The sequence below is a fragment of the Vipera ursinii genome, assembly GCF_947247035.1.
Source record: "Vipera ursinii genome assembly, chromosome: 1".
Classification (NCBI taxonomy): domain Eukaryota; kingdom Metazoa; phylum Chordata; class Lepidosauria; order Squamata; family Viperidae; genus Vipera; species Vipera ursinii.
In genome coordinates, this window is record NC_139512.1 from 928,182 (window position 1) to 943,153 (window position 14,972).

The 14,972-nt window shown below is 39.1% G+C and overlaps 3 protein-coding genes across 4 annotated transcripts in view; 2 read left to right on the forward strand and 1 right to left on the reverse strand.

The window, feature by feature from the left end:
• Positions 1-14,972, forward strand: part of RPL36 (ribosomal protein L36) — a 343,666-nt gene that overhangs the window by 112,513 nt on the left and 216,181 nt on the right. The window lies entirely within an intron of this gene.
• Positions 5,732-12,624, forward strand: PEX11G (peroxisomal biogenesis factor 11 gamma). Its single transcript, XM_083366242.1, has 5 exons — positions 5,732-5,812; positions 7,546-7,737; positions 10,120-10,298; positions 10,567-10,617; positions 11,085-12,624. The coding sequence occupies exons 1-5, from the start codon at positions 5,744-5,746 to the stop codon at positions 11,296-11,298; spliced, it is 705 nt and encodes a 234-aa protein (XP_083222368.1). The 5' UTR covers positions 5,732-5,743; the 3' UTR covers positions 11,299-12,624.
• Positions 12,836-14,972, reverse strand: part of ARHGEF18 (Rho/Rac guanine nucleotide exchange factor 18) — a 63,977-nt gene continuing 61,840 nt past the window's right edge. For both annotated transcript variants that reach the window (XM_083366106.1, XM_083366107.1), the window contains one exon: positions 12,836-14,915. In XM_083366106.1, coding sequence (XP_083222232.1) covers positions 14,782-14,915 — 134 coding nt within the window. In that variant the 3' untranslated portion in view covers positions 12,836-14,781. The remainder of the gene's footprint in view (positions 14,916-14,972) is intronic.

Genomic DNA, 14,972 nt, shown 5'->3' on the forward strand with positions numbered 1-14,972 from the left:
TAGTACTAGCCCTCTGCTCTTCCCCAGTAGCATATTGGATGCCTTCCAACCTGAGGGGCTCATCTTCCAGCGTCATATTGTTTTGCCTTTTGGTACTGTCCATAGGGTTTTCATGGCAAAGATACTGGAGTGGGTTGCCATTTCCTTCTCCAGTGGATCACGTTTGGTCAGAACTCTGCTATGACCTGTCCGTCTTGGGTGGCCCTGCACGGCATAGCTCATAGCTTCATTGAATTACGCAAGCCCCTTCACCAGACAAGGCAGTAATCCATGAAGGGGATTAGAATTATAGAGTGTCTCTAATAAAAGAGACAGGACATTCTTCAAGAAGAGATTCATGAAGAAATATTATAGTACATTCTAGGTGAAAAAATATTTTTAAATAGAATGCTAAGAACTGACCCAGAGATATGCCCCAAAATGGCATAGGTAAGCTTCATGACCACAAAGGAATGTGTTATTGATGTACATAACTCAATGAGCTGAGCCCTTCTGCTTAAAACTATATTTTGAGACCAATAGCTACTGTACATGTGGGAGATGCCCTAATAATAATAACAACTCACTACATTGCAAGTAAATTATTAAAAGAAAAGCAGCAAAAATATTTCTGCAAGTACAGAAAAAAAAGCCTTTTTCTTCATGGAAAAAATTGCTTGGCTGGAATAGATTAAAAACATGGCATACCATGAAGGTTTGATGAAAAGATCAGTTAGTTGTTGCTCATTGCTCTTTCCACACACTCCAATTTGCCAAGTTTATTGCTTTACTTAGGAAGCGGAAACGTGTTTCTTTAACAACCTCAACCTTGCTCATTTTTAAAAAAATAATACCCAAACACATATTGCTACATTATTATACGAAAGAACTGGTGAGATATCTTTCTACTGCCCTCAACTGGTACTTTAGAGGAATTTTTATTGCTTTCTGCTCATTTTGTTCTCAAAATACAGAACAGTGTCAGCGGCCTGGCTGGCTACTGAGGTACAGAATGATCCAACAAGATTCTTACGATTTTCTGTGCTGTTAAAAAGACTTTTGGATTTTTTCTACAACTTTTGGCCCTTCATATGCTCACCTCCAGGAGTCGGGCAGCATATAAAACCAATTAATTATGATCATCTTTTCTATATTAACTATGAGAGCCAGGTGGTATAGTGGTTAAGGCATCAGACTAGAAACCAGGAGGCTGTGAGTTCTAGTCCTTAGGCCTAGGAAGGAGGCAATGGAAATGGAAAACTACTTTTGAAAAACGTAGCCAAGAATACTGCAGGCAGTTTCAGAGAACTGGAGACAAGCGAATGGGGAAAAAGAGTTAACTATATGGATACCTAAACTAGCAAGCTTAGATGCCATATTCAATAAGGTTCACATTTCAAATTCCTCCACCAGTTGCTTCATCTCCAAAGTTTGTCTGGGACAAATAATAATAATAACAACAACAATAACAACGTTGGAAGGGATCTTGGAGGTCTCCTAGTCCAACCCCCTGCTCAGGCAGGAAACCCTAGACTAGTGATGGCGAACCTTTTAGAGACTAAGTACCTAAACTGCAACCCAAAACTCACTTATTTATTGCAAAGTGCCAACACAGCAATTTAACCTGAATACTGAGGTTTTAGTTTAGAAAAAACAACTCGTATATTATCATCCTTCTGCCAACCTAGCAGTTCGAAAGCACATAAAAATGCAAGTAGAAAAATAGGGACCACTACGGTGGGAAGGTAACAGCGTTCCGTGCGCCTTTGGCGTCTAGTCATGCCGGCCACATGACCACGGAGACGTCCTCGGACAAGCGCTGGCTCTTCGGCTTTGAAACGGAGATGAGCACCGGCCCCTAGAGTCGGAAACGACTAGCACGCATGTGCGGGGGAGCCTTTACCTTTACCTTATATTATCATCTTTTGTCTTAAAAGAAAAACACAATAACAGAGCTTTCAATGATACAAACAACGTTTTATTGAAAGGTAAAGGTTTGCCTTTGGCATGCTTTTGAACAGTTAATGTGATTTTTGCTGTTGTAGGCACGCGGATAATTTGTCTAACCTTGGCTCATACTTTGTAAGTTTGAGAGCAACACATGCAGCACTCAGGTCATCTGTTAGTCTGTTTCTAGTGTCCGATTTGATAGAATTCAAAGCTGAAAACAGCTGCCCACAAGCATAAGATGATCCAAACAAAGTAAGGAAAGCAATCCCAAGTGTTTTCATTGACTTAAATTTATTTGGCAGATAATTCCACGCTTTAAGGATTTCATTTTCAGAATTAACTGTGCTGTCCATTGTCATCTCTTTTATCTTCTCAAGTGTTTCGCACAGGTCATAGAATTTATTTTTCCAGATATAGTTTTCTTGAAATTCCAATAGCTCCATTTCCAGATTTCCTAAATCTAACCAGTGTAAGCAGGAAAGATCAAGTTCTTCAAATTTGGCTTTATCTGGAGAAGTAAGAAAACACAGGGTTGTTTCCATCTTACGGAACTGTAAAAATCTGTTACTAAAATTCACCTTTGCAGCTGCTACAATGCTACAAAATTCCTTGTAGATTTCCTGATGGATTGTAGGATTGTCTGCAAATGTAGAATTTTCTAAATGAATTTTTAGATTTGGAAAATATTTCAACTGCCCACTTTCAAGGTCTCTTTCAAAAACCTGCAGTTTTCTCTCAAATGTTTTGATATCACAAAATATCCTTTTTGCTGTTTTCCCTACACCGGTTCACCACCACTACCCTGTACCATTTCAGACAAATGGCTGTCCAATCTCTTCTTAAAAACTTCCAGTGTTGGAGCATTCCCAACTTCTGGAGGCAGGTTGTCCCACTAATTAATTGTTCCAACTGTCAGGAAATTTCTCCTTAGTTCTAGGTTGCTTCTCTCTTTGATTAGTTTCCATCCATTGCTTCTTGTCCTGCCCTCAGGTGTTCTGGAGAACAGCTTGACTCCTGCCTCTTTGTGGCAACCCCTGAGATATTGGAACACTGTTATCATGTCACCCCTCATCCTTCTCTTCATTAAACAAAAGGTGCCACTCAGAAGTAATCACATCAAGATCCTAACGCACCCAGTGATACCAGAATCAACCTAGATATGAATGGAATTATCAGCAAAACTGGCAGGAAGTGACCACAGGAATCGGAATATGACACATCTAGTGGGCCATTTCAATATACACGCTTATCTATATACTTATACACATATTTCTCTCTCTGTGTGTGTGTGTGTGTGTTTGTGTGTGTGTAGATAATCCTTGACTTAAAACAATTCATTTAATGACAATCTGAAGTTACAAAGGCCCTGAAAAAAAATGACTTATGACCGTCTTTCACACGAGTTACAGCATCCCCATGGTTACTTGATCAAAATTCAGACGCTTGGCAATTGACTAGGTTTTATGATGGTTGCAGTGTTCCTATGTCACATTATCAACTTTTGAGACCTTCTGCCAAGTTAAGTCAATAGGGAAGTCAGATTCGCTTAAAAACAGTGATGTTAACATAACAACTGCAGTTATTGACTTAACAACTATGGCAAGAAGTCATAAAATAGGGCAAAACTCACTTAACAATTGACTTGCTTAGCACCAGAGATTTTGGGCTCAATTGTGGTCATACATCTGAAAATTGTTTTTCTGAATGGTTAACTGGATTTCTAAAAAAGCAACATGAAAAATATGAAGACCTCCTTTGTATATCTTAAAAATACACCACAAATACAGACCTGTTTCTTGTTAATGCAATTCCACCTAAATACAGGCTGACTCAGCAATCTCAGATAAACTGCTACACAAGGAGAGACAAAAATGTACCGGTATATAATATACAGAAACTTGCCATATAATCTGCTTAAAAGCTTAAATATGCTTCAAACAGATGTCACTTCAATATTTTTTAACATAACTTTCTAATTACTGTTTTTTAAAGTTAATATTAAACATATTATTTGCCTCACAATCAATAAATATTCTAGGATAGAAAGCATTTTATTAAGAAAATGAATTATTTTTGCCACTTTTATTTTATTATAATTATTTAATCTCTTTAAATAAAACCAGGAATTTTACAGTGGGAAGGGTAGGCCACACAAAAGTAGCATTTTAAACCCACTTACATCACCAGGTATTTGGTAGGCAATTGTTTATTGTGGAAAGTACAAGACTGATTCTAATCCAATCTGTTTAGATCACCCTGTTTCTGGTCTATCCTTTCTGTAATAACCAGATGGCTGGTTATTACATAAAGGATAGACCAGAAACAGGGTAATCTAAACAGATTAGATGGCTGAAGCAACAGCTGTTATAAACAGTGGCTCTGTTATGACTTGTTCATCTTCTGCTTTAACTTCCTTCTTGCATATTGTTTTCCCTATTCATTTACTGCATCTCTTTTAACATTTTATTCCTTCCAAACATTGTTTTTCTGTGGCACTCATTTTTCCTCCCCTTTCTGAATCTTCCATCTTTTATTTGCTAAAAGATATCATTTCCCTCTTCTTCCTTTATTTACATTTTCAATATGTGTGTGTATATGTATATATGTAAAGGGACGCGGTGGCTCAGTGGGTTAGGACGCTGAGCTTGTCGATCAGAAGGTCGGCAGTTTGGCGGGTCGAATCCCGAGTGCCGCGTAGCAGAGTGAGCGCCTGTTACTCGTCCCAGCTTCTGCCAACCTAGCAGTTTGAAAGCACGTAAAAATGCAAGTAGAAAAATAGGGACCACTGCGGTGGGAAGGTAACAGTGTTCCGTGCGCCTTTGGCGTCTAGTCATGCCGGCCACATGACTACGGAGACGTCCTCGGACAAGCGCTGGCTCTTCGGCTTTGAAACGGAGATGAGCACCGGCCCCTAGAGTCGGAAACGACTAGCATGCATGTGCAGGGGAACCTTTACCTATATGTATATATGTATATGTGTGTGCATGTGTGTGTGTGTGTGTATATAAATATGTGTGTGTGTGTGTGTGTGTGTGTGTGTGTGTGTGTATGTATGATTTTTCCCCCCATCATTTTTTCCTAAAGAAGAAATTAAAGGTAGTCCTCGATTTACAATCACAACTGAGCCCAACATTTCTAAGCAAGACAGTTAAGACAGTTAAGTGGATTTTGCCAGGACATGCCAGTTGCCATGTGTCTGAATTCTGATCAGAGAACCATGGGGACGCAGCAATGGTGTGAAAAACGGTCACAAGTCACCTTTTACCTTTTTCAATGCTGTTGTAACTTTAAACAGTCACTAAATGAATGGTTGCAAGTCGAGGGCTACCTGTAGTCTTTTGTATCATTTTATCTTCTTTTTCTTTCTTTGTATAAAATGTATTGACCCCCTGAATCTCAATGTACAGCCATGTAATCAAAAGCATATGATACTCTTATCCCTTTTCCTATTTTTATTTCTTCTGAAAAACGCCATTTTATGCAAAATTATATAAAGAAGACGTCAGGGATTTGGCTGATACCAAGAGTAAAAGACCGATTCAAAGGCAGAAATGTAGACACCCACATATACACACAGCCTTTTTCTTTTTTTATAACTATCTTCGTTCCTTTTCTAACCACACAACATTACTTACCTCTATTCCTTCTGAAAACACCACCAGTCCGCCTGCAACGGGCGGGATATAAATGGAATTAAAATAAAATAAATAAAATCTCCCGCCAGCGGCTCGCGCTGTTTCCTGGAACTTGTAGTTCTTTCCAGCCCGTCTCGCCTCCAGGTGACGCGATTGGACGCCAACCCGGAAGTGTTGCTATGGCGGCGGTGCCCCCCTTCAGTGGCCTGGTGTCCGTGTTGGAAACCTACCGGGGCAGAGACCGAGTGGTGAGAGGAAGAGGAAGATAGAAGGTTCCCCCCCCCACTTTTGGGCTAAGAGCGACCGGGTGCGGGCGGGTACTGGGTACCCAAAACTCCCAACAGAGACGAATTTGGGCATCTACCAGTTTCTCTATGCTCCCTTAATCACGCGTCCCTCCTTAGGCTGCTAACTCTAACAGTCACAAAGTTTATGGTCCCAATAAAGGAGAATATTTGTAGCTCAGGGTTGAAATGAAGGGTCCTTTACTCTCTGAGCGTGGCTGTTTTCTTGCAGACGTTTCATTTCCTCATACTAGGCAACATCACCAGTGCTGATGTTACCTAGTTTGAGTAATGAAACATCTGCAAGCAACCGACCAAGCTCAAGAGACTTATGGTTCCCTGGACCTGAGGGGTACCATATAGAAAAAGGCTGAATTGTGACTCCAGGATCTTGAAGAACTGGAAAGTCTATGTTATAGAAAGTCTACATGTTATTTTTATAATTTGGGTTGCTCCTAAAGGGGAATGGTGAGAAAGAGAGAGATCCTAAAGGAAGAAGGAAGGAAAGCACATTTTGAGACCAGTGTTTGCTGCACTGTATGCTTATCTCTTGTTTAACATTGGATTTGTAAACTATAAATATCTGTTTCTCATGGTGCTTTTAAAATTCATATATGCAGGTACAATGCACACACAAAATGTAGTGCACAAAACAAGTACAAAGCATGCAATTCGATATTAAAAGACACTAACAACTAATTACGTTTCTAGCAATTTTATTTTTTAAACTAATATTTATGTGCTGCATTGTCTTTCACTTTCACTTCTAATTTATGTACCATATAAATACCTAAGAGATCCCTGCCCACTACAGGTGGGATTATTCAACCCATGACCCTTTGGATCATCATTTCAAAAATATTTCCCTACCAGATTCCTCAGTGCCTTTAACAAGGGCAGAACTTTGAATGTACCTACTTGAAAAGTTCTTAAACATTCAGGGATATTCAAAGATACATCTGCCTTGAAAGAAGCCTATGCTGAAGATAGCACAATCATCAGCACAAGAAATGTTTTGTGATATTTTGTAGTGTATTATAAACTATGCCATGATCATTTTTATGTTATAAAATGTTATATGCCATTTGACAAATTTTAATTCCAAGAGTCTTAAATCTCAGATTGTGGACACTTTCTGTAAATTAGCCCAGTTAGGATACCTGGGTTCAAAAATCATTGCTCTATGATGCACTGTTTTACTCAATTAAAGGAACAAGAGTTTTAGTAGTACATATATTTTGAGGTTCTAAGGCTATCATATTGGTGACCCTCCCCAAAGAATATTTCACAGAGGCCCTCAAATCTAGTATCAAACGTAGCACAATCCCTTGTTCTCCAAAATATAAACAAATCCTTCACATACATGAAAGAATAGATTTTACCATATCACGTTCCTCTAAAATTTAGTATGCTAAAAGTTGGAATATATTGTTTCAATCATCTATAACAATTATTTTTTTAAAAAAATAATAAATTCGAGCAGGGAGAAAAAAGCTAGTTTATCTTTGAAATTAACCCTCTCAGTTTGTGAAGTATTTGCCAATAGTAAGAGGTTATTAAAAAATATGGCCTACAGAACACCTTTTAATTTTGGCCTGTTCTCCAAACTTTAATTTTCTGGAAATACATGGCTCTTTAATAAAAATATAATTAGCAAATGGTAGTAATGCTTTATACAATAAATCTTCCCACATAAGATACGCACCATCTGTTATGGCTGCCAGTTGGCTGGAGGGATTTTGGTGGCCAGAAGACAACCTGGAGAATCATCAGTTGGCCAAGGCCTCCTGGCTGTCTCAGCACAACTGAGTCACTGTCGAACAATTCTACGCCTTTTTGACGACCTAACCATGCTTTCCTACAGCTGCCAATATGGACTGGGGAACAAGGTAAGATATCCCAGAAAGTGCATGCTGTCCACAAAGTTGAAAGCTTTGAATGTTAATATGGGCATTTGCAAAAAAGTTAAATCTTATCCTGGTCCAGGGTCTCCCTAACGCAAGAAAGATATTAGGATAAAAATGCAAGCAACAATAAGCAAAACCCATTACTGAATATACATCTATGAACAGCTAAAATTGTTTAAAGAAATATGCCTCTGAATATATTGTTGGTGAACAACAATCAAAAACAAAAATCTAAATGTTGCTTTCCTTATCACAATACTCATACCTATATTTGTTGTAGCATTTTCTGCTGTTATTCAAAATGTCATAGAACATTGTCTCATAGGCAGGAAGGGACCTTACAGATCTTCTATATAAATCAGACTAAGCTTGTGGTTTATGAGACTGTTTTCTTACTAAAATAGGGCTATGCTGCCTAGATGAAATCACGTCAGTATATTGTCACTTAGTGCAAAGGATGCTCACTACTGTACGGCCCTTCCCCATTGACTTTCCTGTTATTTGCAGCTGTTGTTATCCATCACCATTTCATGGAAGTACAGGGATACTGTATGTGAGACTTTCAAAGCATTTCAGTTACAAGGACATTGCTACAAGTTGTAAGGAACATTGGAGAGCAGCATAACTTAATCCAACTGAATCCCACCATCTTTAAATTTAGTAACAAATTTAACAGAGTTCTACTGTTTCACAGTCTAGGCTATAGAGTTTCTTGTATTTGTAACTCAGACTTTGTATGAAATACTGAATGAGAAAGGATATTTGAGATGATCAAAAATACTAGGGGTGAAGGGAGGAAGAGATAGAGAAAGAAGTGCGGCTTGAAGTAAGTGGTTTAAATTTAAATGTTCAGACAATGTTATCAAAAACAGCACTTTATTTAATCCCTTATAATCTGGTGGACAACAGGCAATTTCTGCTCTGAAGGAATTTTCTGACAAGAATAAAAATAGACCAATTTTTAGTTCAACAGACAGCGAGTACAATATGTCAAAGATAGTTACTTCCAAGGCAACAGGATTACTTATTTACATCAAAAGGGAAGGACAATGAGATCATTGATTAGTGATCACCTTTTGACTGCATGAGGGAAAAGCATGTGGAACAAATTTTGTCCCCAGATCACAGCCATCATTTGCTTGCAACAAATGGGAAGCTGCCTCTTAATTAGCCTATTTACTTCCTCCAACTGGCAGCTGCAGTGGCCTTTTCTACTACCTGGCATTTTAACTGACAATGTCAGAGTCTGGAGATCTTCTGCACATAAAGCATTTCATACCACACTTGTAGGCCACTCTCAAAGTTGTGGACTTCCAGAGAAGAAATGATAAACTGATTAAAGAACCATTTAAATTAAAGAACCATTTAAATTTGACTAATAACAGAATGGAACAAAATACTTCAATAATGGATGTATTGAAGGATATTTGTGAACAATGGACCCAGAAGTTAATTTTAATTGTGTCTACCATATAGATTGTATTTTAAAAAGGTTAGGAAAGAGGAACAAATTTTACTGGACAAGGCTGAAACTGATCTGAAAGTGGATTTAAAAATGACAGGCTGCAAGAACGATATGAAAGGTGTGACACTGGATATACCAATGAAACCAGCTAATGTCTTAACAATTAAAGAGGATATATAAATAAACCAAAAGAGTGATCTGGATAACTTTTCTATAATGGATTTAAAATGAGAATTGTTAAAGCTTTGAAGAATGTTGTGAGCAGGGACAAAGGAAAAATGAAAACAAGTTTTAATATACAGTATTATTTGAACGGATTAAAGATTGTTTAAAGGGAAGGAATATAAAATTTATTTGATCAAGATTAAAATAGCTATATTATCATCTCTGGTAACCCTTAATGGATCTTGGCTGATCAGGACTGAATAAAAAGGTTTTAAGGATATGTTTGTAGGTGAGAGACATGAAATTTCAGAAAAGAACATTTGTTGTATTTCAAGAGGTGGTAAGTTACAAACATTGTTTGTCAGTTATGATGCAGGGGAAGTCATTTCTTTACATGCTTTTCTTTTTCTTTACTATTTATTATTTATATTGCATTATTTTTTTCTTTTTATTCTTTTTAGTTTGCATTAGTTTTTCATCTTTTTTAATTGTAATAAAATTACTATTAAAATATATAGGCCATTCTCAGAATGCCCAGAAGGTCCATTTTACGATACTTTGCAACTAATACTTAGTATTGATCAAATCTCAAGCCTGATTTAGGATGCCTGTGTACTAGTAAGCTTTCATCTAAAATGCCAAAATGTAACGCACAGGTCACCAGACCAGAAGAGGGAAGGAGAAGATGGAACTGAGAAATCAACACTTAAAGCGTGCTTAATATCCCATTGCAGGAGAAGGATACAGTAATGCGCTGGCTTTCCATCTTCAACAATATAGCTGACCAGCTTTATTACCCCTGCGAGCATGTGGCCTGGGCTGCTGATGCTGAAATTATCCGTGCCAACTCAAGTAGGTGGTGGACACTCAGTACAACTCTCTGGGGCTTATCTCTGCTGCTGGGGATTGCACGGTAAGGAGTAGAGGAGGGGGAAGGAGGAAGAAAATGACTACTTGGAATCTAGTTCCTCAAAGCACTTGAATAATTGGGACTCGGTTTACCATTCCTCCAAGCCTTGATTCTGATTGAGAAAGTTCTCATGCTTTCCTCTTTCCCTATATCTGGAGTGACAAGAAGGCTCTCTAAGTATCACAGAATTCAAGCAATATTAAAGACAGGGAACTCTGCTTCAGAAATACGGGCTGTCGCTAAAATTTGGTCTTTTATGTTCTCATTCCAGATCTCTCAGAATTTTATTACTCCTAAAAAGAAAGCAGCATACAGAATCCAGGTATGACTCCTTGCGCTGAAAGCATTTTTTTCCTCGCCAATTAACAGGGATACTCCATTTGGAACATTTTCCAAAAAATTAAGAGTCAATCCAGAAGGTTAAGGGGATTTGTATTAAATTTTCCTTGTTCTTTGCCTTCCCTTCCTTCCTCCCTCCTTCCTTCTTTACTTATTATCTGCTTTCCAAAACTTAGTCAATAAATCAAGCTATGTATTTGGCTTACGCTGCTGCTCTTTTATGGTACAAATCAATACATAGCCCAGTTAGTACACATTTATTATTCTGTTTGGGACAAAAGTAGAACTTTAGCTTATCCCATGAGGATTTCTTCTTGAATGCTTCAGTTGTTGCCAAGAGTAAAAACGTATTTCAGGACAAGGGATAAACCGTTGGTTTTCTTCTTCCAGTGCCGATAGCAACAAATAAGCTCAGCGAATGTATTTTTCTCCTCCATGTCTTGTTTGCAGAGACCTCTATCAGAAAACAAGGGTTGAGATGCACATACAAGCCTTGACCATCATCAGCAACCTGGCTGACCTTGCCAACGCCATCCACTGGTTGCCTCCAGGAGTTCTTTGGGCTGGAAAGTTTTCTCCATGGTTTGTGGGCCTCATGGGAAGTATTTCTTCCTTCATTGGGATCTATCAAAACTGTGTAAGGGGCAGTTGTGCAGCAGTTTGAACAGCAACCTCACAGCACTGGATTGACTAGAGAAAGGGGGCTTTTGCAGGAATTCATAAACTGTTACATAATCTCTGATTAAATGGGGAGAGTAATTCCTATTATGGTGGAGGCAAGATTGGCATTAGGTTCTTCTATTAAAACAGGGTGCTGCTTTTATATAAATCATAGGCACTTTCCTGGAGAATCAGTTTGTGAGAGCTTATAGAGTTTAGTTTACCTGCTTCGCTCTGTGTATAGGTAGTCCTTGACTTACAACCATATTGGAATTTCAGTTATAGTCATTGCAATTGCAAGTCAAAGCACCACATGACCAGACTTGGATTTTACAATTGTTTTTACAATGGTGGTAAAGTGAGTCACTGTGGTTGTTAAATGAATAATGTGGTTGTTAAGCAAATCTGTTCTTAGTAAATGGACATTTTTTTGCTGGAAATTGGCAAGAAAACCCAGAAACTGGTAAAAACATCACAAATTATGGTCCACATGTTCACAGGATGCTACAATCAGTCGTAAATGGGAGCCAATTGCCTTGCGCCCAAATCACAGGATCGCAGAGCGGCAGTCATAAACTCAAGGACCAGTTGTATGTAGCTGTTTTTAACACTCTGTTGTAATTTCAACCAGTTGTAACTTACCTTGTAATTCCTCAAGGAGCAGGTGCTTGCCCTGTCTAGTTTAATAATTTGGCTGCAGATTTTTATCTGAAGAGTACAGCCTTGCTATATGTACCTCATTCTAATGTGAAACAATTAGGGCTGATAATAAAAGATACAATCTTAACCATTTCCCTTAGCTGATTGGCTCTGTTGATATAGCCCTGAACATTTTTCTTTTCATCAAATGTTTTATCTGGACTATACAATCCTATATTCCATTTCAGAAAGCCAGTTTGGTGTAGTGGTTCAGGCATCAGGGTAGAAGCTACACCAGGCATTCTAATCCTGCATTAGGTACAAAGCGAGCTGGGTGACCTTGGGCCGGTCACTTTCTCAGCCCTAGGTTGGAAGCAATAGCAAACCACTGCTGAAACACCTTGCCAAGAAAGCTGCAGGGACTAGTACAGGGCAGTTGGCAGGACTCAACACTGGCTAGAAGGCACCAAAAAAGCAAGTAAGCAAATAAAGTCACGTTCCACTTCAGAGAAATCTTAGGGCATTAAAGATGGCAGCAGCAGTAGCTGCCCAGTTGACAGTACAGTGGAGGCATTGCCACTTCTGGACATAATTATGTTTTCACACCATAGAACCTCTTTCATGATTCACTCCTTTTGCGCTGGTTTCTATGGCTTCCACATCCTTGAATATCAGGGCCAACACATCGAGAGCTTAGCTTGCTAGCCATTAAGAAGTCCTGAAACCCTCTCTCAGAGAAGAGCCCTAGAAAAAGGATTTGACCAAGATCTATATATCAGGATTATAATTCATTAAGCATCTAATGTGATATGAGGGAGATCATAGTTTGTTTTGTTGTGGCAACAACCAGCACAATCATATCAAATGTAATTTCAAACAAAGCTAACACGTCAAAAGTAGGAGACATTTTAAGGTTCACTTTATGATTTATGGTTGCATGGATTGACTCAAAACAGATTCAGGCTTCAGATGCATCTGAGATTCCACAATTATCCTACAGTAGAGAAACAGTTGCAATCGTTGCTTTAAAAATAGCCATAATTTGGTGTGCCAGGATCCCATTTGATCATTACAGTAGTGCACAAATTTGACAAAAAATATTAAACATTGAAAACCATCAACTTTACAAATAATTAAAAAGGAGAGTTACATAGAATGATTGCTATGTAATAACCACTAAAAGAGGATTTATGTACAAAAGTTGCTAGGATTTCGTCTAGAGATAGTTGCTGGGACCCTTCAACTTAAAAATCCGTTGAAGAAGCTTCAGGCTGACGTAGTCACAGAGAGAAATAAAGCACAAAATGAGTTTTTTAGACTTAAGCCACTAGAGGCAGAGGACTTCTCAATAAAGTTTTAGCCACTTCTTACTACAGAGAAACCTTTTTGTTCATCAGTAAGACAGAAAGGAAATAAAAATGCCATCCATATTCTAAAGTGCTTGGGTTCGTCTCACGCCATCCACATGTATCAGAAAACACTGACAAGCATGGCACAAATGGTCAGTCAGAATGCAATTCACAAACATTGCAAGTACAATAAAATCACTTAAAGGATTTTTTTTCTTTGTGATGCAGCTAATAGATCTACACAAAGAGCTCAAAAGCTAATTGAAACAAACCGTTTTCTTTCATGGCTGCCTACTGTAATCTTAATGACATCATCATCAGATTCTGGATGATGGTTTTCTAAGCTGGGAAGGGGGGGGGAGTGTTTCATATTAAAGTGAATGGCACCGTGGTTTCTGCCATGCGTTGGACTGTAATAAGCCCTGCTTACAAAGCCGGTCCTTCTAACCTCCAAACTTCAAAATGGCTCTAAAAGGAAACCGACATCTTCTTACAGTCGAAAGAACATATACAGGCCCCGTAATAAAACAAGAGCCGAAGCACAAGAGTTTCACCTTGAGACAGTATTCATACGCAACAAGGTGGAAGAAATCAGTCTTTTCCATAACTCGCTCTCAAACAAGCACTTGTGATGCCAGGACACAAATACAATGTACACAGTTAAAAGTTAAAAAGTTCAGCAGCTTGCATCTCCAGTATTTTTGTGACGTGAGGAACAGACACAGAAGAGAGGCAATGGATCTTCCCACAGGGAATGACATCTTTTGGTGAGAAAGAAGCTCCGCTCAAAACATCTTGAACAGTTACTAGGTTAAGAATTTCTTCATTTCCTTCGTTTGAACAATCAACCCAAAAACAAATTGGCATCCAATGTAATTCTGACCAGTGTTCTCCCCACCCACCCACCCACCCCACCCACGCACCCCATGCAAAATATCCAGAAATGGTCTGGAAAATTGAGCCTGCTGGTGTGTGGGCTGGTTAGTGCAGCGAGGGTCTTCAGTAGGAACAAAAATCCAGGACCCGGTTTCCACTGGAGGATTTCCCTGCGACTGGAGGAGGAGGAGGAGGAAGAAAAATGACTCCTCGGGGGAGATGAGGTGCTTTGTGCAACCAGCCAGGGTTTATCTAATTCCCTCAGATTCCCTCCATAAAGTCCCTAATACCATCAACATCTTTGTTTGGTCCTATACAGAGTCCAAGGGCCACCTTGTGGTTGAATGTGAAGAATGAGTTAAGGGCCTTCTCGTACCCTACCCCTCAAGGTGCTTACCTTAACAGCTTGCCTTGGAGCTCAAAAGAAAACTAGAACAATGTTCTAGTCCAAGGAACAATGCAAGCAAGGCCAAGATTGCAACATGGAGCCCCATAACAATATCCTCATTTTGAATCATTTCCAGGGAAAATTCCTGCAGCTCTGCCTTCAGATTATGCAGCCGAGGCAAGGCAGAGCATTCCGACACCCGTTTGGGCAAAGAAGCAGACCTGCTTGGTGTGGATCAGAAAAAAATAACATCATCTTTGCTAGCGTCATCCAGGGCAGGTGGAAGGACATGAATGCTGTTGGGCTTTATGGGACCAGCAGAGGTAGGAGGTGCTTCCAGATGGCTGCTCTCAGCAGCACCAGGCAGTTCTGTAGGGGGGGGGGAGAGAAAAAGTGGGGAGAAAAAGGTCATTCTGCAGCATCGTA